Source organism: Protopterus annectens, chromosome 16.part0 (genome assembly GCF_019279795.1).
Source record: "Protopterus annectens isolate FY-2018-M chromosome 16.part0, PAN1.0, whole genome shotgun sequence".
In the NCBI taxonomy this organism is placed as follows: Eukaryota; Metazoa; Chordata; order Ceratodontiformes; family Protopteridae; genus Protopterus; species Protopterus annectens.
Window position 1 is genome coordinate 409,824,757 of NC_056750.1, and position 24,125 is coordinate 409,848,881.

The 24,125-nt window shown below is 45.1% G+C and overlaps 1 protein-coding gene across 3 annotated transcripts in view; it reads left to right on the forward strand.

Annotated features, from left to right (window-relative positions):
* The window catches only part of RC3H2 (ring finger and CCCH-type domains 2), a 2,406,224-nt gene that overhangs the window by 1,737,256 nt on the left and 644,843 nt on the right, over positions 1 to 24,125 (forward strand). For all 3 annotated transcript variants that reach the window (XM_044058310.1, XM_044058308.1, XM_044058309.1), the window contains one exon: positions 7,061 to 7,210. In XM_044058310.1, the coding sequence (XP_043914245.1) occupies positions 7,061 to 7,210 (150 nt within the window). The remainder of the gene's footprint in view (positions 1 to 7,060; positions 7,211 to 24,125) is intronic.

Genomic DNA, 24,125 nt, shown 5'->3' on the forward strand with positions numbered 1-24,125 from the left:
TGAAGAAAATGGCATCGGCTGCATCTTATATATACTCCTAGCGCACTGACTTCAGGGAAGAGGTGACAGCAACCGACGCCGGACCAGGACTTTGAAATTCAGGACGACTGCAGGTAGCCTGCCAGCAGGATAATCCAAGTGTAATGACTGCAACAGTGAATACACTCGAACATCTACATTTATGGTAGGTACACAACTGTACTTTCTATTCCTGAAGAAAGCCCAAAGGTTGAGAAGCAAAGTGATCCTCATTGCACCTTATTGGCCTCTTCAAGTCTGGTTCCACTTTCTTTGGCTTTACCTGATTCACTTTCCTTGGGTTCTGGATCCATTTCCAGACCTGCTGTCTCACCCACAGGGATTGGTGCATCCGAATCTTCACATTTTCAGGCTGACAGCTTGGTATCTCCAATTCCATTAATTGCCAGACTAAACAAATTATCTTCCCCAGTACAGAAGATCCTCTTGGCCTGTCATAAACCATCCACTAGGAAACTCGATCTTAGCAAATGGAAGAGATTCTCTATCTTGGCCCATACAAAAAAAATTAGATCCCTTTTCAGCACCAGTTGAGAAGATCTTGGGAGTTTCTAGCATCACTTTTTGAGCTAAGAGCTTCGACTTCCGCCATTAAAGTCCAGTTAGCAGCCCTTTCCAGTTTTCACAATAGGTTTGATGATCATACCTTGATTTCCCATTGTTTATGCAAAATTTTTCTTAAAAGCACATTTAAAGCCCCCTTTCAAGGATGCTATAATTTCATGGGATTTGACTTTATTGCTACAATCTTTGTTCCTTCAGCCCTTTGAGCCAGCAGTTACTTGCAATCTCAAATTTATGTCATTGAAAACTCTCTTTATGGTTGGCCTTCACTTCTGCCAGAAGAGTTTCTGAATTGCAGGCTTTCTGTCAAGCACCCTTACATGATTTTTCACAAGGACAGGGTGCCATTATGAACCATGATTTTTCACAAGGACAGGGTGCCATTACGAACCAATCTGTCCTTCCTTCCTAAAGTGGTTTCAGAGTCTAATATTAACCAGACTATAGACTTGCCCTTTGTCTTCCTGAAATTTTCAAAATAAATAAATTTGAATACTGCTAGCATCTGCTAGATATTCGCAGACAGCTACGTTTTGATCTTGACAGAATCAAACAGTCAAAGTCAGACAAATTATTTATGTCCTTTTCAGGTTCAACCTTGGGCAAACCTGTCTCAAAAGTTACCTTATCAAAATGGCTTTAGGGACTGTGTTACTTTCATTTACAGTTGCAATAACCACAAGTTGTTGTGCCTATTAAAGTGTATTCCACCAGGTCTGTATCTAACTCAGCTGCTTTTCATTCCAAGATTTCCATGGAAGAAATATGCTCAGCTGCAACATCGGCCACTCTTGGCTCTATGGTGCTCAGGAATATGCTTCCTTAGGGCCACCCAGTATCTAAAGTAGCTGAGGACTCTGTCCGATTCTTCAAGAATTAATGAAGATTGACAACATCAGATAAAGAAGTTATGTTCTTACCATAACATTCTATCTGTGTTGTCAATCTTCATTCATTCTTGGCATCCCACCATCCTGCCCCCTCCAAAGGAATTCTGGAGCTTCAGAAAGGACTTCTTGAGCTTCAGGCTCTTGTTCTGGGAGGTCTTTTAGGGTTTACCTTAGACAGGGCTTCTGATATCCTATACTTTAGCTGTAAACTCGACCTGAGGTAATGGAGAGAGAGGCATTGTGGGTAGAGCCTTAGCTCGAGAGTTTTTGGCTGACGCAAGCTGTGTAACGGTTCCGAGGAGTCTGAACTGACTCCCATTCATCAGGAATGAATGAAGATCAGCAACACAGATGGAACGTTATGGTAAGAACATAACTTCTTTTTTCTGGGTACAAGAAAAATGTATTGACCTCTTTTCAGCTCCTGTACAATGTGCACTTGATATTTTGGCAACAATTTTTAGTGAGGGAGCTAGTTCCTTAACGATTAAAGTTCAGTTAGCAGCAGTCTGTAACTTGACTTCTTACTCCTTTGAACCAACAGCAAAATGCAGTCTTAAATTTCTGAACTGGAAAACTATCTTAGTAGTGGGTATTACCTCTGCTAGAAGAATTTCAGAACTTCAGGTATTGTCATCTAAACCTCCCTGCTTGATCTTTCATAAGGATAGAATCATTTTACGTACCAGTGCATCTTTCCTTCTCATAGTGGTGTCAGAATCCACTCTCAATCAGTCTATTAACTTGCCAGTTTTCTTTCCTAAATTTGCAAACACTGATTAATATATGTTGCATTTATTAGATGTTCAGAGACTGTTATGTTTTTACTTACATAGGACAAAAGAAATTAGGCCCAATTATTTGTATCCTTTGCAGATTCTAAATTGGGCAAGTCAGTTGCAAAGGTGAATTTAGTCAGATGGCTGACAGATTGCTTATCATTTATTTACAGCAAATTGAGTCTGTCCTTACCAGGATCTCTAAGAGCCCATTCAACTAGGTCCATGGCTGCTGCTTCAGTATTTCTGTGTAGAGTTACCATGGGCAACATATGTTCAGCAAATCCTCATAACTTTATTACTCATTACAAATTGGATCTGGTGTCGAGAGGAAGAGCAGCTTTTGGCTCAGTTGTGCTCAGGAATATCTTTCCTTAGAGTCCACCTGGGATTTTAGGTAGCTGCGGACTCTGTCCCAACAGTTGAGATAGAATGAAAATTGGCAACATCAGATAAAGTTATGTACTTGCATAACATTCCATCTGTGTTGTCCATTTTCATTCTTCCTCAGCTTCCCACCCACCGACCTCCTTACTTTGCCATTATTGAATTCTGGAAGAACGAGAAACTACAAGGACACCACTGTCCTTAATATTGAGCTCCAGATATGACCTTTCTGTCAAGAAAGTTGTAATTATTCTTTCTACTTTGTGTTAGACAGCAAACAAGATCTGATGTATGTTAGGGGTTGGTACATTATGGATAGGGGAGGAGCTCGAGATTTTTTGGTGGCCAGGAGCTTTAGTAACTGCCAAGTTGGATCCAAGTGCCTGATCCGAACCCAACAGTTGAGGAAGAATGAAAATGGACAACACAGATGGAAAGTTTCGGTAAGTACATAACTTTTTTATTATCTGTCGGGGGTCCTAATTATTTATTTATTTACATTTGTTAACCGGGAGAGTCCGACTGGACACAGGTCTGTTATCAGCGGAGGCCCGGGGAGAAAAGCTCCACATTAAGTATTATTTGCATTATACGGTTAAAAAAAAAACATAGCATTTAAATATAGACATTAGTCCAGTTAAGGACGCAAGACAAGAAGAAAACAGATGTAAAACAGCTGTAAAGCATAAACTAATTCAATTGCAGTGCCATTTGCCAAAAAGAGATGCTTTGTTAGGGGTGTGAGTATTTGGGATAAAGATGAGAAGTTTTGTTTTTTGGGAGTTGAGTAAGAGTTGTGCTTTTGAAAGCCAGATTTCAGTGGAGAGGATAGCTCGTTGAGTGATTCCTTGGAGGTGAGTTAAGGTGTTTGAAGATCAGATGATGGTAGAGTCATCTGCATATGGAGTCAAGGTGCCTTCATAAGATGAATGTAGTTTATTGATAAAAATATTGAGTAGTAGAGGGACAAGGATAGATCCTTGTGGAACTCCTTTGGAAGTAAGAAGGTATGCAGAGATGGATCCTTGCCATTTTACTGCTTGTTGCCTGCTGGCAAGATAGCTAGAGAACCACCGAATAGATGGAAATGCCAGACCCAGGGTGGAAAGTTGGTTGAGGAGCTTAGTGTGAGAGGCCATTTCAAAGGCTTTTGATAGATCTTGAAATACTGCTGATACAAATTTATTAGAGCTGCGGGCATTGTTGATAGTGTCTGTAACTGGTAGTAATGCAGTGGAGGTGCTGAGATATAGCCAAAATCCATGTTGCATATTAGTGATTAGCTTATTTTGTAAGAGGTAGTGGAGAAATTGGTGATGTATACATCTTTCAAGGATTTTAGAGAGTGGAGACAGGATGGCTATGAGACAGAAATTTGTAATCCCAGTGTATTTACCCCCTTTATATAAGGGGATAAAATGTGCCATTTTCCATAAGTTAGGGGACCCAGGATTTTGTTATCGATCTGTTGGCCCATGGTGGAGTAAGTAGTGGGAAAACAGTCTGTAAAACTGCAGTGAGACAACAGGTAAGATTAGTCCTGACATTTTTTAAATACAGTAACACACGCTGCTAGATAACACCTAAGTTAACAGCAACAGGCATTATTGCAGTGACTTTGGCTTGACATGAGGCAATAGTAGCTGGGGAATAACTGAGATGAGGTGAGGGGCAGAGTCCTGTTGTCATTTGGCATTAAGTATATATATTTTTTAATTGATTCATTTTTGAGTTATATGACTTATCTTTTGCAAAACTATTTGTAATATCGCCTTGTGAATAGTTTCTCTTAAGACATGTTGAGTACTACAAAGTGTACTTCAATGGAATGCAGTCACTTGCCCACAGATTATTTTCCACTAAAAACAATCAGTGAGGTAGAATGTTTATGGATATAAAGACAAGGTCTTTGAACTTGAATACTTGACGCGAGTCACAGCATTAATTTTATTGCTTTTCCAGGGAAATTTTACACTGCTAGAGTAAAATATGCTAAATTGTTAATTTAGCTTCACCTTCAGCAGTCTAAGGCCTGTGGGTAGGTGTGGGGCATCCCTCTAGCAGATTGGGTGTCTTGCCAATCACAGGCGTCTTGAAAGGGAAGTAGCACCTTTGGTTCTCAAATTTGATGGCCCGTTGTGTGCATCTTGAAGCCATCTCGGCTTGTCTGCCTATGGATTTCCCTCTTTCTTCTATGTTTGTGGTCAAACAGTTTCTGAAAGAAATGTTGCACAAGTTTCCCTCATAAGCCGATTCCTCCTGCATGGGATCTCCAATTTGTTCTACTTTGAACCAGCCTCTCAGGCTGACTTTTGCAGTTCTTTACTTGGAAAACTGTTTTATTTACTCTCTCTGCAAAGCAAGTATCTGAGTTGCAAGCTGTCATGGTGAGTGAACCCTGTTTGGTTTTCCACATGGATAGGGTCACATTCCACTCTAATCCTTCATTCGTGCCTAAAGTTATTTCTTAGTTTTCCCAGTTTTCTTCTGAGACAAAAAAAAATTGAAGAAAATTTCTACATACATTTGATGTGCACAAATAGCTTAGTTACTACTTTGACAGAACCAAGTCCTTTAGGAAGGCTAAACATCTGTTTCCTTTGCTGGGACTAAAAGTCCAGTCCCACTCTAGACAGACTCTATCCAGATGGTTGTCTCTTGCTAATGCTTTTTGGTATTCCCAGCATGGTGTAACTTTTCCAGGCAAAGTTATGGCACAGTCTACCAGGGCCTAGTCCCCTTCAATGGCGTACTGCAAAAGGGGTGGGCTTGAAGTATTCCATAGTCAGCAACTTGGTCTTTTGTTCATAACTTTACAAAGCACTGCAGATTGGATTCCCTTTCTAGGTCCAGGAGAGGGTTTGCTAGAACTGTTCTGCAGGGGCTGCAGCCCTTATCCTCCTTCCTTCCCTCATAGCAGAGTACAAAGTGTTAGTCCAGATGAAATCACTTTAGCTAGCAGACCTAGGAGAACCATGTCTGTTGCCCTACCTGTGGGAGGAATAATGATGCCTTGTTGAAGTTTCAAGTAGTTTATTCTTTTAAGCAGGTAGATGAATGAGTTGTCTTGTTCCTGCATTAGTACCATAGGCTACTGCAGCAATGAAGAAATTCGAACATATTCTTTTATGGGTAAGTAGGACTTGTACAGCAATACTTTGTGATACTTTCCTAACACAACTGTACTTTGATTAATTGTACTCATTTTCACAGTGAATATCCATCCCTCCAATCCCTTTAACTTTTTTCCTTGTTGGAGTGAAAACTATTTTTTGCTAACTGAACTTAACTGTGACCAAAACTTTTAGCTCTGTTTAGGTTGTGATCTAAAACCACAGCAGTATGGTAGACTAGTCTTCTGCCAGGAAGGTGTCTTTATGGCAGAAGAATGGAGAGTGAAGGCTATATGATTGTAGCATCATGTTTTTTGTTGTTTGGATTGTATATTTTTTTCATAATACTTTTGTGTGCCCTTGCTTGCCAGCCATCAGGTTCCCGTTATTTATTAGCCCGTGTGTTCCTCACAGGGCAAGAGGTGTCCCCATCCCCATTTTTTCCCCATCAGGACAGAGCTGATCATGGAACAATCATCTTGACAACTGTTGGGGGGCATATTTTTTTTTTTTTTTTGTAATGTGCCCTAACCCCACTCCCTGTGCTGATATGGGCTCAGTGTTATCATGGAGGGGACTGCCTGTGCTTCTGATAAGAAAAGCATGCCTGCTCTCTGACATGCTTCTGCGCAGCTTGGGTGATTCCCATCCCCCACCCCAAAAAGCCCAAGTAACTATTGGCAGAAGAGCCACCACAGGTCTCCCTCATAGGTGGGAGCAGTAGTTTAAGTTGCGTATATCTCGCCAGCCCTTGTTTGGCTCCAGCTTCTCTGGTCATCTAGATCATAGTCAGGGCATTATTCCTCTGCAACACAGAGCCAGTCCTTAAAACTTCATGTATCGATGGACACATCAGTATGTTGCTTTTTCTAAAGAGACTAGTCTTCCCAAGTTATCACTCGAAACTGGGCAGTGAAAGCAATTTTTTTTCATTAGGCCAACCATGGGAGCCATATTCTTTGTACTTTAATTTAGCCTGCCTTCAGAAGCTGGCATTTCAGCCCTGTTATTTAGGCTGTGCATGCACATAGTACTCAGACAGCCAGTTCTAGCATCCAACGCAATATTTCATTACTGCTAAGCAGGAGAAAGTGTAGCTAACGACTGCCCAGAGTGAGCTGTTTGCCCTAATGAGTTAACTGTTAAGACAGAGGTAATTGAAGTCATTTGGTGTTATGGTTAGTACCTTACACAACTGTTCGCTCAGTATGTGACTGGATTGCTACTCAAAAAGAAGACATTTTCCTAAATATATAATGACTTCTCTTTTTTTCTGAAAATGTTGCAGTTCCCTGAAAGTGCAAGTGGCCTTGTTGGTACAAAATTTAAAGATGATCACCTGTCTCATTATTCTCCATGGTCCTGTGGCACAATTAGCTCTTGCATCAGTGTGGTTGAAGCAGACCCAAAGGATGTAATTGCAAATTCCAGTACAAAGGTAGGAGTAAGTTACTTTAATGTCATCCATTTATTTGTCTTTTTCATTTTAAAGACAAAATATATCAAAAGTCATTTTCAGAAATTGAAGGTATTTGGATGCACTTTTTTGTAAACTTGCTTGGCTGATCGTAGTACCATATAGTTTTTACTTGTTTAGTACAAGAGTGAAAGAAAATGCTAGTTTGAACTACATATGTGCATGTAGTAGGAGTTTTTAGATAAACTCCTTTCCATCTGGGATAGCTGTGTAGTATATAGGGTTAAACCCCTTACTACACCTCAAGTGACCAACTTTGATTAGCAGCTCTAAAGCCTGTATGAATTGACCAGAGAAGATAGAAATGAGTGTCCCTTTCAGCTTGCTCATCCTGGGGGAGTTGGCTTGAACCTTCCATTTGAGTGACAACTTACCAGGAGCAGTAGGTATTTCACTATAGAGTATGGACCGAGTGAGCCCGGACTGCCATACTGCACTCCTCTCTGTTAACCAAGGTGTCGCCTTAGAGCCGCAGCTGCAGAGTTAGTGAGCTGTGAATGAGAAGGAAGGTGTTCTGCCTGGGGAGAGCCTTGGTGAGCCCGCCAGTTGGAGGGGGGGTGCACCACCTGAGGGATGGTTAGGACAGTCACGCAGAACTAGCAGTTTGGCCCACTCTTTATGACCTGACTTTAGAGAATGAATGGGCTAAAAGAGTATCTGAAGTAGTTTACTTCATTTGATCTTCAACCTGTGGGAATACAGATCCATATCGGATCCGAGCCGGCAAAGATTACTAGCATCAGCTCCGAGCTCCAGACTCCTCCCCTTACCCATAATACACCTCCCCTACCTTCCATCCCCAGATCTCATTTGCCAAAATTTGCGAAACATCGTGTCTCTAGAGCTCCAGCTAGCAGGGTGTTTTTGACTGTAAGTTTTCAAAATTTTCCGTTAATTTTAGCTGTTTCGGATTAGTATAGGTACCCTTTCTCCCCTCCCATCGTTTTGGCGTTGTGTGTAGGTTTGTAGTAATAGATGTCCTTCAAGGATGCATCTGCAGTCATCACATATGGGTTGTCCTGCCTCAGGCAGCCCTTTGGTCGGCCGGATTCCAAAGTCTGGGTCCGGCGTCGGCTGATGTCGCCCTTTCCCCGACGTCACAGCGCCTGGGGTATAAAAGCGTCAGCCGACTCCATCTTCCTCAGTCTTTCTTGCCGCGTGGTGCCCGAAGCAGAAGCAGTTCGCAAGTGCCGGTCGGCCAGCTCCTGTAAATTGGCTATCCGAAGACTTCAAAAGCCAAGTACCCCGTTGGGGACTCTTTCTTGCCTCAGCCGATGTCAGAAAAAGTTAATAATTGTTTAACTTGTGGGAAACAAATACCTCATAAGGATTTCCATTCTTATTGTCTTCCTTGCTTAGGCCCAGACCACGACGTCTCGGCCTGTTCTGCCTGCGCTTCCTTCAACCGACGCACTCTTAGACGTCGGTCGGAGTTCGCAGAAGAGTTTTTTCGCTAGTGTCTCGGTCTCGGCTGATACCGAGTCCTTGGAACTTCCGAACCCTGAAATATTACAACCGACAGCCTCGGCCCCGGAGGCTCCTACCGAGTCGGTTACAGAATTGCCTTCCGAAACTGGTGTATTGGAATTTTCCAACACCATACCTTTAGACAAAGCTACACCAGCACGTGGTGCAGCCAGGCCTCCTGCATCCATGTCTATTAAGGCCTTCACCAGGGCTAAAGCTGCAAAACACTCTAAAGCCATGCCTCCCAGAGTTATTCCTCAGGGTCCTTCTTCTAGTTCACAGATTCTAACTTTAGCAGAGGACCTTATCTCCTTAATTAGGGGCTCTCAGCCTCATCCGGACAGGGCCTCCCAACCCCCTCTAGACAAAAGGCCCAGGATGGATCCTCCTGATCCCCTTTCCTCAGAGGAGGCCTCTGTTGGCTCGGATCACTCAGACTACCAGGGAGGAGGCTTATTCGGCCTACGAGGATTCGGATGCAGAGGAATCTATTCCCTCGGCCTCCCCTCCTGAAGAGCTTTCCTTTGGGGAGACCCTTCACTCTATGAGAGAGCATTTCAAATGGCAGGGCCAGGAATATTCTGATTCCAGGAAAAGACTAAGAACTTTTCTCCATTTACCTCAGCATAGACCTTTGGCTATTCCTCCTGTTTTAAATGTGATTGATGATGTATACTCTGACTCTAGTATGACCCCTGACACTCTGCCTCCGGCCCCTGTTAAGCCCGATAGGTATTAGAGTCCCGGACACACATAATTTTCTTTATAAGGCCCACCCTGCTGACCCTGAAACTATTTTACAGGGCCCTAAAGAGGTTGCAGCTGTTAGTACTAAGAACCCACTCCCCTCTGCAAAGGAGTCCAGGGCATTAGAGAGATGGGGTAAAAAAGTATATACTTCTGCCACTCTTGCTATGAGGGCATTAAATTGTCAATTTCACATGATACAGTATCAAGATTATTTGTTAGAAGAAATGCATAAGAAATTGTCTTCTTCTGAACCCCTTGACCGTAAATCCCTTCAGGATCTGGTACATAACTCCCAGCAGGTTAGCAACCACTTCTTGCAGTGTGGGTTATGATGCATTGGAAGCTTCATGTAGGTCAGCAATGACAGGTGTTGTCATATGCAGGCATGCTTGGCTGAAGGAACAATCTCTGCCAGAACATGTTAAAGCTAAGCTTTTGGATGCTCCACTGGAAAAGCAAAAGTTATTTGGTTCCACTGCTCAAGACGTCCTAAAGAAATTTGAGGAAAAGGCAAAATCTGTACAAACAGTTAAGGATTTTCTTCAAGTCCAACCGCCTAGATTCAGCAGAAACTGGCCTTCCAAGAATTGGTCCTTTCCGGACACAGAAAGATTTCAAAGGGGCAGGAACAGGCGTGCCAGAGGTAGAGGGCAAGCTAGGGGCTCCTACAGAGGCCGTCAATGGCAACCTCCAATCCAGACAGGCAGTTCAGGACCTGCAACTGCTGCACAAGGACAAACTCAATGACTTTGCTTTGACTCCGCCAACCAGGGCTCAATTAGAAGCACCTTTGGGCGGAAAGCTTTCTTTATTCTCAAGAAATTGGCACAACATTACAAGAGACAAATGGACACTCCAAATAATAGACAACGGATACAGGTTCCATTTCCACACATTGCCAAAAAGAAAAGGCATGCCAGGTCTGCCACCAAATCAAAGGGCAGAGGCTTTGAAACAAATCTCAAACTTACTACAAATGAAAGCCATAGAAAAAGTTCCTATTTCAGAACAAGGCCAAGGATTTTACTCCAGGCTATTCCTTGTTCCAAGAAAAGAGCATCAATGGAGACCAATTCTCGACTTGTCCGTACTGAATACTTATCTCATTGTGCCAAAATTCAAAATGCTGACTTTACGGCAACTCCTTCCCATGCTGGGCAAGGGGTCTTGGCTGGTTACTCTAGACCTCAAGGAGGCATACCTGCATGTCCCTATCAGACAAAGTTGCAGAAGATACCTCAGATTTCTTGCAGGGTCAGAGAATTATCAATTCTCAGCATTTCCCTTTGGCTTATCTACTGCGCCCAGAGTATTCACGAAATGCCTGTCATCAGTAATAGCACACTGCAGACTCCAGCGGATTCAAATCTACCCATATCTGGACGACTGCCTTATACAAGCGGACAACCAACAAGCTTTGATAAAGGACTTAAATTATGCCATCAATCTTCTACAGGCCTTGGGATATGCAGTCAACATGCACAAATCAAGACTTGTTCCATCCCAAAGAATAACCTTTCTGGGTGCGGATCTAGATACAACCACCCAAATGGCTTATCTCACAGAAGAAAAACAAAGTCAACTACCGGATTACTTCAAGAATCTGACAAGACAAACCCAGCTGACTGCAAGGAAAATCCTGCAGGCCCTGGGTTACATGGCATCCTGTATTCTTTTGATTCCACAAGCAAGGCTACATATGAGAAAGCTACAGTGGTACCTAAGGAGTTTATGGACTCAGCACAGTCACAGTTTGGAAACGTTAATCCCACTTGTTCCATGCCTTCACAAGGAATTTCTGTGGTGGGCTCAGGCCAGCCAGTCCAACAGAGGGTTGCCCTTCACAAAGCCAAAAACCTCCCAAACTATTACAACAGACGCTTCAGACCTAGGTTGGGGAGCACACATGGAGGGCAGAGGTATCCAAGGACAGTGGTCACAAAAGGAGCTACGCATGCACATAAATCAAAAAGAAATGCTAGCAGTGATGCATGCAATCGAGGCCTTCAAACTCTTTCTGCATCAAGGCCATCTACTAATAAGGACAGACAACACCGCAGTTATGTGGTACATAAACAAGCAAGGAGGTACCCATTCTTACCCTCTTTGCAGACTGGCAATGAGTCTATGGGATCTTTCCTTGAAACTCAGTATACAGCTACAAGCTCAGTTTGTGCCAGGGAAGGACAATACACTGGCGGACAGCTTAAGCAGAAATATCATGGATGCACATGAATGGATGTTGCACCCAGACATTTTTCAACAGATAACACAATCTTGGGGGAGCCCGGACATAGATCTGTTTGCATCCCCCCACAATCATCAACTGAAGAAATTCTGCTCAAGGACATACCACCCACAAGCGTGGAAAGTGTACACCCTCTCTTTCAGCTGGAGAAATCTGACAGTGTATGCATTTCCTCCTATTCCATTAACGACCAAGGTGTTACTGAAGATCAGGGCAGAGCAGCCAAAAGTGATTCTGATAGCTCCGGACTGGCCAAGACAACACTGGTACCCACTGCTAAGGAGCATGTCACGTACGAAACCATGGCCCCTACCTCTATGGCCACTTCTACTGACACAGCACAGATACAAAACTCTACATTCCAACCTGAAAACATTGCAACTAACAGCGTGGAGAATACCTTGACTCCTCCTCAGGATAAGCTATCCCAGAGAGTGAAGAATATTATTATGGAAGCTCGCCGCCCTTCCACAAGGAAGGCATATTCAGCAAAATGGAAAAGATTTCTCATCTGGAACACCACAAAGGGCCTAGATGCGACAATGATGAACATGGCACATATCCTGGAATATTTGGCAGAAATGTTCCACAATGGGCTGTCTTACTCTTCTATTAAGATTCATGCTTCAGCAATTTCAGCTGAGTACAATACTGATCCACCTGTCTTTTCTCATCCTCTCCTAAGACAGTTTCTAAGAGGAATTAAAAACATCAAACCTCCTAGGAAACCACCTCTACCTGCTTGGGACCTTAACTACGTGTTGTAAAAACTAACACTGCCTCCATTTGAACCAGCAGCATCTGCAGATCTACAGTACCTTTCATGGAAGACTGCTTTCCTTCTGGCAATAACCTCAGCAAGAAGGGTTTCGGAATTGCAGGCCCTGATGGCAGTTCAGCCATTTATTATTTTTCACCAGGACAGTGTTTCATTAGGAACTAATCCTACTTTTATGCCAAAGGTGGTATCCAGGGTTTCATTGAATCAAGCCATTCACTTGCCTACCTTCTTCCCAAATCCACAAAACAAAGGGGAGAAACTGCTGTGCACCCTGGACATTCACAGACAGTTGCGATACTACTTGGACAGAACTAAAGGTTTCAGGAAAACTGACCAGCTGCTGGTAGCATATGCTGCTGGTACTCAAGGAAAAGCAACTTCCAAACAGACAATTTCAAAATGGATAGGAAATTGCATCCGCTTTTGTTATTCATTTCATGTAAAGACTGTACCAGCTAACATTAGACCTCATTCTATGAGAGCCACAGCCACCTCCACAGCCTTCTTAAGAGGGGTGGCTACAAAAGACATTTTAGAAGCTGCCACATGGAGCTCCGTGCATACATTTGCCAAGCATTACAATTTACCTTTATATTCCAGATCCAGAGCAGGCTTTGCTACGGCTGTCCTGCAGGGTATCTTAGCTACACCATCCCTTTCCTAGTACCTCCACCCCAGATTGGCTATGGTATTCTACCCATATGTGATGACTGCAGATGCATCCTTGAAGGACATAGTACAGTTTTGTACCTACCATAAATGTAGATGTCCGATAGGTATGCATCTGCAGTCAGGTTTACCCTCCCTCCTTCCCCTCTGTGGTATTCCTATGGTGCTTACCTCTCTATTAGCTAGCTGGGGGGATCTATTATGGTGTATTTATTTGTACATATATATATTTTTGCAAATGTTTGGATTTTTTATTGCTTATTTTCCAAATTTAGCCTTCCTAGAGGGCACCTGGCATCTGGGGCAAGAAAAACTGAGGAAGATGGCGTCGGCTGACGCTTTTATACCCCAGGCGCTGTGACGTCGGGGAAAGGGCGACATCAGCCGACGCCGGACCCAGACTTTGGAATCCGGCCGACCGAAGGGCTGCCTGAGGCAGGACAAACCCATATGTGATGACTGCAGATGCATACCTATCGGACATCTACATTTATGGTAGGTACAAAACTGTACTTTAGTTTAGTGTAGTTTGTCTGTGGTGCCCCCCCCCCCCCGTTAGTCAGTCTAGTGTGGTGAGTGGGTGTGTTGTTAGTTCACAGAAAGTTTTTGACTGTTTTCTTCACTTTCTTCTTTAAGCATGGCTGAAAAGCTTATTTTTAAGCTCTCCCCAGCAGATGGCCACACTCTGTGTGTATTGTGCTTAGGTGTGGCTCACCTGAATGTGGATTGCTCCATTTGTGCGGGGTTCAACCCCTGAGCCTTGAAGAATAGAAAGGGCAATTTGGCCCTCAATGGTCTTCTGCCTGCCACTGAACCTCCCTTCTCGTCCTCTGCTTCAGTCACAGCAGCTGCTGTGACTGCCTCTCCTGCTTCTCTGCCTCTGGCTTCCCCTCCCAACCAGGCTGGGACTCAAACTCCTGCATCTAAGCCTGTGGTAGCAGAGGAGAGATGGAGAGCAGGAGAGAGAGTCGAGGACGAAGGAGAAGAGGAAGAGGTTCCCCGGACCTCTTGTCACCAAACAAGTTTGTTCGGATCCATGATTCCCCTCGGCTCCGGTCGCCGAGGTTCTCCCCGGAACCAGAGGAGCCACGTCCAGTCTCCCGGGCCTCAGCTCCCCGACCGGCTAGGTCAAAGTCCGTGGCCTCGTCTCGGTCGACCCGTTCTTTATCGGACATGGATCTGGATAAGATGATGAGGCACTTTATCTGTACACAGATCCAGATGGGGGTCTTGCCAGCCCCCCCTCTCTCAGGAGGGGGGTGCTCACTTCCCTTTTTTCAGTCTATTACACCTTCCCCAATCCGACCTTTGGCTTTGGAGTTCTTGGATCTGAGGTTGGCCTTGGTCGGGGTGTCGGCACCAATGGTCCTTGCGCCCTTGACGCAGACAGCTGCTTGGAGCATCTCTGATTCGAGCCGCGCTCTGAGTCGGACCCTGGATGTCGGACCCGAGGAAGTGGAACCTTTACCATCGGCTCAGATGTTGGTCCAGGTTCTCTCCCATGGGGCTCCGTCCACTTTGGGTCTGGCTCCAATTCTTGCATCGGACCCGGGGAGACCGGCCTCCTTATTGGCTTCCCAGGAGGTCCGCTCTCCTTCGACGTTCGATGTAGTAGAACGCGTCCTCTCCATTGGATCGAGGCCCCTGACCGGCCCCTCTGGCTCTGCCCAGACCCCCTCGTCTCTGTTTACGGTCACCGTCCTCTTACCAGAGGGACAGCCTGTGCCCGAAGAGCCCCAGACGGTTCCCCCAGAGTAAGAGATGGCTTGCGAGCTCTCCCCAAAGAGCCCCACGGGAGATGTGTGCCTCGCAAGCATACGTGCAAGACAAGGCACTTGGATTCCCCTGAGTCCCTAACAGAGGACACAGATTTAGAGGAGGGGGAGGGCTCCCCAAGGTCACCTCCCGACTATGTCTCTCTTGGAGACATCAAGGAGATCCAGCGCATGCGGGGAGGTTGGTCTGCCCCCAGGCCCTCCTCTGATGAGTCTGTGTTTCTGGAGGCTTTCGGCATGGGTCCTTCTACCTCTTGGGTGTCCCCTCCTATGGATCCTTTAGTGGATATGATCACCTTGCGGGAGTGGAAGGAACCAGATACCGTGGAGCCGATCCCTAAGCATCCCAATAAGGTGTAAAAGTCCCCCTATTGGCAGGCCTTCCTGGGACAAGGGCTCACCAGTGGATGCCATGGTGGTAGCAGCAGCAGCAGCCATGAAGAGGGACCCATTTCAGGAATGTTCCTCGATCCATCTTCCTGACCAAGAGTCACGGATGATGGACCGCCCAGGGAAGCGGGTGTATGCTTCAGCTATCTTTTCTGTACAGGCGCTGAACTACTTGGCCCATGTCACATGACTCCAATATGACCTGGTGAAGGAGCTGGAGGAGTCTCCACCCAAGTCCATGTTGCAGGAGGACAAGGCTTCGTTCTCTGAGAAAATGGCCACTCTGAGAGCAGTATCTAATACATCCATGCGACTTCTCTCCCATGCTACGGAAGGAGCGGCTAGGGCGGCTGGGTCCGGCGTGTCCATGAGGCGTAACACCTGGCTTAGGTTGTGCCAATTTACCAAACCCTTTAAGGCATCCTTTGCCAGTACCCTTATGGTGGCTTGACTCTTTTTGGTAAGACCATCAAAGAGACACTAGTCCAGAATGAGAAGGATGAGAAGACACTGTCTGCCATCGGGATCTGCTTCTCTAACACTCAAATGTCCTTTTCCCGGAACCAGAGAGGACAAAAGAAGATGTGGTTCCGGAAGTCTCATTATTCCCAGGACACTCAGGACTCTTCTTCCCCTAGAGGAAGAGGGGGACAGAATGGATGCCGGCCTAGAGGCCGAGGGGGTCTGCGAAACTTCGGGTCTCGAGAACCCTTCTCTGACAGACGTGGGCAGTAACCCTGAGGGGTTGCCAGACTGCTCTACTCTGGGGATGATTGTCCTTGCACCTAGCGGCATGTTAGTCCATAACAATGGGCCGCTGAGTGCTTCAAATCATATCCAGAGGGTAGTCTGTCCCCTTTGTGGGTTCCCCCATATCTCCCAAACATCAACCTGATGTTCCATCCACGCAAAGGGAGGCAGCAGCACAGGAAATTTCCAAGCTGCTAGTAAAACGAGCCATCGAAACCGTCCCCCCAGATCAGTCCGGATCGGGCTTCTACTCCAGGTTCTTTTTGGTGACAAAGAAAACGGGGGACTTAAGGCCCATTCTGGACCTCTCTACCCTGAACCTGTCCATTGCCAATGAAAAGTTCCGTATGGTCACACTACAGTCCATCATGCCGTACCTGCAAGAGAGCGACTGGATGTGCTCGTTAGGTCTCCTGGATGCTTACTATCACATAAAAATGCACAGAAGCTCCAGGAGGTTCCTCCACTTCCGGCTAGGGGGCAATCATTATCAATTTCGAGCCCTACCCTTTGGTCTCACCGCAGCCCCCAAGGTGTTTACCAAAGTGATGGCATTGGTAGCAGCTCACCTGAGGCTTCAGGGGATTCAGGTCTGTCCGTACCTGGACGATTGGCTCCTCACTACTCCCACCAGGCGTCTATTTCCCAAACCAGGGATTATTTTGTGACACTTGCCCTGAGTTTGGGTATCACAATCAACACATCCAAATCTCTACTAGAGCCTGTACAGATGATAGACTACATTGGTGCCAGGATAGACACACTGCAGTGCAAAGTGTTCCTGACCTCGGAGAGAGTTCAAAACCTCAGGATGCATGTCTCCCTAATTTACCATGATCACCTCTCGACAGCGGAATCAGTGTTGAGGGCCCTAGGCTCGATGGCAGCGACCATAACTCTCCTTGCATGTGCTCGGCTCCACATGCGGATTCTTCAGTGGACTCTGGCGGTTCATTGGTCCCTGTTGGATTTACCACTATCCTATCCACCTAAGTCAAGTGTGTCAGTCGTCCCTCATATGGTGGATGAGCTCTCTGGACATTTTGGAGGGACGACCCTTCGTTCCAGCCCCGGTCCAAACCACAGTGACCACGGATGCCTCCCAACTCGGGTGGGGGGGGGGCATTGTTCAGGCAGGACAGTCCAAGGCATGTTGTCCCCCATAGAGACCAGCTTGCATATCAATGTTCTAGAGATGAAGGGCGGCCCTTCTAGCATTGCAGGCCCTTCATGCCTTTCTTCCTCGGGGGACGACTGCTATTCAGTCAGACAACATGTCGGTAGTCTGGTACATCAGCAAACAGGAAGGGACCAGAGCTTATCCCCTTTGTCGCAAGGTCATGAGAGTGTGGGAATGGGCGATCTCCACTGGTCGCTTTCTTATTGTAACGCACATTCTGGGACAGTCCAACAGTGTAGCGGACAGGCTAAGTTGGATCATTCTGATGCCTTACGAGTGGTCTCTCAATCCGTCAGTAGCGGAACAGATCTTCAGCGAGTGGGGTCAACCTTGCTGCGATCTCTTCACATCTTCTTCCAGTGCAAAGTGCATCAGGTTTTTCACTCTGAACCCCCCCACCCCTTGCCGGGGGAGTCCCCCAGAGATGCTCTAGTTCATGTTTGGCCTCCCGGTCTTCTGTATGCTTACCTGCCATTTCCTCTCATCCCGAGGTTTCTGCAGAAAGCTTGTTGACTAGGGAGCAAGGTGATCCTCATTCTGGCCTCGCCAGGTATGGTTTTCCCTCCCTTTGGTCTGACCTTCTGGCTCCACCTTGGATCCTAGATCCCATTCGGGATCTGATTTCACACCCATCGGGGGTGCCTCATCCGAGTCTGGACAACCTGAAGCTCACGGCTTGGTTGCTCCAGTTCCCGTGATTGCTAGGACTCCTGGACTTTACTCCTTAGTTAAGTCCATTTTAGTGGCTGCTCATAAGTCGGGAAGCAGAAAGGTTTATCGCAGCAAGTGGAAACGTTTTTCTTTCTGGGCCTCTCAGAGGAGTTTAGATCCTTTCACGGCACCTGTTTCCAGTATTCTTGATTTTCTAGCTGACATCTTCCAGCATGGTGCTAGATGTTCTTCATGTTTCACTGTTGCAGTCATTAGAATTGGGTGATCTGCTAGCAGGTTGCCCTCAGTCGGCCTGATTAACAAAGTCTTGGGTCCTGCGTCGGTTGCTGTCCTTTTTTCCATGACGTCAGGTCATCAGTGGTATAAAACAAGTAGCCGGCGCCATTACATCAGTCTTTCTTGCCACGTGGTGCCCAAAGCAGAATAAGTTCATAAGTGCCGGTCGGCCGACTCCTGAAATTTTCGTTTTTGAGTTTCAGAACCGAAGTCTTAAACTAAAAGCTAAGTACCCAGTTGGGGAAACTTTTTCTTGCTCCTTACCGATGTCAGTAAAAGTTAATAATTGCATTACTTGTGGGAAGCAAATACCTCATAAGGATTTTCGTTTGTACTGTATTCCTTGCCTAGGCCCTGACCACAACGTGCCTTGCTGTCGGTTTTGTGCTAAATTTAATCAACGCACGATTAAACGTCGGTATATTTTTGCATCTAAATATTTTGGCTCAAGATTTAATTATCCAGAAATGTCGTCGGTTAGCAATCCGACTACCGGAATACCTAAAAAATGCAAAGAAAAAAACAGAGACAGACTGTCGAGGTCCAAAACTGACGATGCTTCTCCTAAGCCAGTCGCCAGTTCGCTGGCCTCTACTGAGACCCATTCGAAGTCCGGTATGCTGCGAGATGCTTCAATTTTGGAACCCGTGGATGTCTCTACCTTAGATGGGTCCAGAGCCGCTGTGCAGGCACCAGCTTCTGAGGGTGTTTTCAGGCCTACAGATGTGTATATTAGACCAACGCCATCTTCAAAACTAAGGCCAAAATCTAAATCTACGTCTAAAAAAATGACGCCTGGGCCACATGTGCAGGCCCCTATGCCTAAAACACAAATGATCAAAATGGCTGAAGATTTAATTACTCTGATCAGGGGTAGCCACCCTCCTCCTCCTAAGAGGCCTAGGCAAGACATTGACTATGAATCTTCTGAACAGGATTCTATTTCTTCTGACTCTTCAAATGAACAGGATTTGTCTATTCCTACTTATGAGGACTCTGATGCAGAAGATTCCATTTCTTTTGCTTCTCCCCCTGAGGATTTTTTCTTTTGGGGAAACTTTACATACCTTAAGGGAACATTTCCACTGGGAATGTCATGATTTCCCTGAATCTAAAGAGACTTGGGGAATTTCTTCTTCAACATAGGCCTTTGGCCATACCTCATTGTTGATGATGTTTTTTCAGAATCTAGTATGACTCCTGATTCTCTGCCTCCAGCTCCTTGTAAGCCAGACAGATATTACAGAGTTCCTGACTCCCACAAATACCTTTTCAAAAATCCCATTGCTGTTCCGGAAACCATTTCCCAGGGTCCCAAGGGCATTAAGGCTTCTACTGCTAAAAGTCCTACCCCTTCTGATAGAGTTTCCAGGGCTCTGGATAGATGGGGTAAGAAGGTGTACATGTCTGCAGCCTTGGCAATCAGGGCATTAAACTGTCAATTTCATATGCTCAAATAACAGCATATCATGGGACTACTTAAACAGAAAATTATGTTTATCTCTGACTGTGTGGAAAATAAAGATTTGCAGGATTTATTACATTCAGCTGAACAAGTTGGAAAACATACTTTGCAATGTGGTTTTGATTCTTTGGAGGCCTCTTGCAGGGCTACTGCAACTGGATCTGTGCTAAGAAGGCATGCTTGGCTCAAAGAGCAAACTCTGCCTGACCATGTTAAAGCAAAATTGTTGGATGATCTTTTACAACAGGACCGTCTCTTTGGTAATAAGGCTGAAGAAGTGTTAAAAAAGAAGGAAGATAAAGCTAAATCTATGCAAACTGTAAAAGATTTCTTACAAGTGCAACCTCCAAGATTTACTAGGCACTGGCCTACTAAAAACTGATCCTTTCCAGTCCCCTTGAGAGCCGCTCAAGTCAAATCAAGACAATCCAAAGACTCCAGGTTTCAGTCACAAGGAACTTTTAGAACGAAACAATGGGGTGCCTCCACCTCCAAATCTGGAAGCAGCAAGGCACCTCCCTATGGTAAACAGTCTCAATGACTTCCCCCTACAATCACCAAGCACTTACCTTTTAGCCACCCCTTTGGGGGGAAAACTGGCACTTCATGCACAAACTGGCAACCTATTACCCAGGACAAATGGGTTTTAAATATAGTATCCCAAGGATACAGATTTCATTTCCACAAGCTGCCAATCCCAAACGGATGGCCGGATCTGCCCCCGAATCAGTGGGCAGAGGCCCAGAAACAAGTTCTGTCCTTCATGAACATGGGGGCTATTCAACCAGTACCAGAAGAGGAAAGGGACAAGGTTTCTATTCAAGACTTTTCCTGGTACCCAGAAAAGACAAATCATGGCGTCCAATTCTGGACTTATCCACTCTAAACACATTTCTGGACATTCCAAAATTCAAGATGTTGACTCTTCAACAGTTACTAGCTATGCTAAGCAAAGATGCCTGGTTGATAACTCTAGACTTAAGAGGATTACCTGCATATCCCAATCAGGGAATCTTGCAGAAGATACCTCTGCTTCAAAGCAGGCTACTTGCATTACCAGTTCTCTGCACTGCCCTTTGGCTTATCTACTGCGCCCAGGGTCTTCACAAAGTGCCTGGCACCAGTAATTGCATTTTGCAGGCAAATAAATATTCAAATATATCCATACCTGGACGATTGTCTAATTCGGGCAGAAAACAAGAACATTCTTCTAAAGCATCTGGCGTTTGTAACAAAGGGTTCTAACTTGTCTAGGGTACACCATAAATGAAAAGAAATCGCAACTGGTACCCACTCAAAAAATTACATTCCTGGGTGCAAGCTTGAATACAACTGCCCAGATGACTTACCTTACGCCAGAAAAGAAAATTAATTTGGTGACTTACTTCAAACAGGTGGCCACAAAAGCCCTGCTTATCTGCAAGACAAATTCTGCAAGACTTTGGGTTCATGGCCTCCTGCATTCTGCTAATTCCATATGCAAGACTGCATATGAAGAAACTTCAGTGGTACTTGAAAAGTTTATGGAGTCAACATTGTCGCAGCCTGGAAGCAATGATTCCTATTATATCTTGCCTGTTGAGTTCCTATGGTGGGCAGAGGCCTACCACCAAAACAAGGGAATGCCATTCACTCCACCCCCTGCCGCCCAAACCCTGACTACAGACGCATCAGACTATGCTTGGGGGGCTCATCTGGCAGGAAAGTGCATACAGGGCAAATGGAGCCCAAATCAAATGCCACCTGCATATCAATCAGAAAGAGATGCTAGCTGTACAGAATGCACTGTCAGCCTTCAAGGACCACCTGGACACATTCCTACCCACTTTGCAGACTAGCCGTGGCATTGTGGAACATGGCCTTGACCTATCAAATACAACTACAAGCTCAGTTCCTGCCAGGAAAGCTAAATACTCTGGCAGACGAACTAACAGAAATCTTATGGACCCACACAAATGGAAACTGGAACCACAAGTATTCAACATGTTGACACGCAAATGGGGAGCCCAAACATAGATCTTTTTGCCTCACCCCAGAACTATCAGTTGGACAAATTCTGCTTAAGAATTCATCATAAAAAAGATTGAAAAGTGGATGCTGTATCAGTCTATGATTTCCCCCCTCTGCCTCTGCTCTCCAAAGTTCTACTAAAAGTCAAACTGGACAAACCAAAAATGATTCTGATTGCTCCAGACTGGCCTCGCCAACACTGGTACCCACTCCTGCGCAATGTGTCACACCTTCCTCCATGGCACCTGACTCAGACACATTACCTACCGTCTCAGCAGAACTACCAAATTTTGCACACTCATCTCCAAACTTTGAATCTTGCAGCTTGGCTAATCAACTAATTTCACCCTTGTCATCCCTCAGCAAACCTGTGATGGATGTCATTTTGGAGGCTAGAAGGCCTAGTACTAGAAAATCTTATGCTGACAAATGAAAAAGATTCTGTGCCTGGAACCAATCACAATGAATAAGCACAGCTATGCCCAATATTCCTCAGAGTCTGCAATACTTAACTGAGATGGTTCACAAGGGCCTATCTTTTTCTTCCATAAAAATCCATGCCTCTGCCATTTCAACTCATTACAACACAGAACCACCCCCCTTCTGTCTTCCTCTGCTAAAGCAGTATCTCAGAGGGGCCAGAAATTTAAGACCTCCCAGGAGCGCATCAACTCCTGCATGGGACCTCAATTTTGTTTTGGAAAAACTCGCTCTCCCTCCTTTTGAGCCCAGCTGCTACTGCAGACCTAAAATTTCTCTTTTGGAAAATAGCTTTCCTTTTAGCAATCACTTCAGCTAGAAGGCTTTCAGAATTGCAGGCTCTTATGGCAGTGGAGCCTTTCATTATTTTTCATCCGGACAGGGTGGCTCTCAGGACCAATCCATCTTTCGTGCCTAAGGTGGTATCCAGTGTGGCTCTTAATCAGACCATTCATCTGCCAACTTTCTTTCCCAATCCACAGAACAAGGGTGAGCAGATTCTGCATTCATTGGATGTACACAGACAACTTAGATTCTATTTAAGAAGGACAAAATCCCTAAGAAAATCTGAACAAATGTTGGTGGCATTTGCTGTAGGGGCAGAGGGAAAGGCTATTTCAAAGCAGACTATTTCCAAGTGGATAAGCCATTGTATTCGTTTCTGCTGTGTGCATCATGGTAAACCTTATCCCCAAGGGGATCAGATCTCATTCCACCAGGGCTGCATCTACTTCTGCAGCCTTTCTCAGAGGGGTTCCTACCAGAGACATTCTAGAAGCTGCTACCTGGAGCTCAGTTCATACGTTCACCAAACATTACCATTTACCTCTCTTCTCTAAATCCAGAGCTGGCTTTGCCACTGCTGTCCTGCAGGGCCTTATAGCTGCTCCTAATGCTGTATAAATCCATCCTCCCAACCATAGCTTTGGGATTCTACCCAATTGTAATGACTGCAACAGTGAAACTCGAAGAACATAGTACAGTTGTGTACACTTACTATAAATGTAGATGTTCGAGTGTATTCACTGTTGCAGTCCTGGTTATCCACCCTCCAGCCCCCTGTTTTTTTATCTTACTATACCTATCCTTTCTTTTACTATGAATCAAATTCTTTTTGTTGTATTTGCTTTTGATTGGAGGTATATTTTTTTGGTGTTTTAAATTATATATTTAAAAAAAAAATATATATATATATATATATATATATATATATATATATATATTTTTTTTGCTCCCCATTTGGGGGGCACCTGACATCTGGGGCAAGAAAAACTGATGTAATGACATCGGCTGCATGTTTTATACCCTTGACCTGACGTCATGGAGGAAGGGACAGCAACTGACGCAGGACCCAAGACTTTGTTAATCAGGCCGACTGAGGGCAGCTTGCCAGCAGATCACCCAATTGTAATGGCTGCAACAGTGAATACACTCTAACATCTACATTTATGGTAAGTGTACACAACTGTACTTTCTTCTACTGTCAAAGTTCAGTTGGCTGCCATTTCTCATTTTCATGTGGGTGAGAATTCTGCATCCTTGGCATCTTCTAGACTGTGTAACGCCTTTATTAAAGGCACTTTTACGCCCCCTTGTCAAAGATCCTGTCCCCCTGTAGGACCTTACTATGGTTCTCCAAGCCCCACCTTTTGAGCCCGCCGCTTCTTCCGATCTAAATTTTCTATTGTGGGAAACCATTTCTGGTCACTTACCTGTGCTAGAAGGGTTTCGGAATTACAGGCCTTGTCCATAAAATTCCCTTACATCATTTTTCATAAAGGTAGTGTCCCTTCGAACCAATCCATCTTTTCTTCCTAAGGTGGCATCACCAGTCAATATCAATCAGACTATAAATTTGCCTGTGTTCTTTTCCAATTTTACCACCAGGATGGAATGCAAACTACACATGTTGGATGTTAATACAGTTATGATTCTATTTACACAGGACGAAAAATTTTCGTAA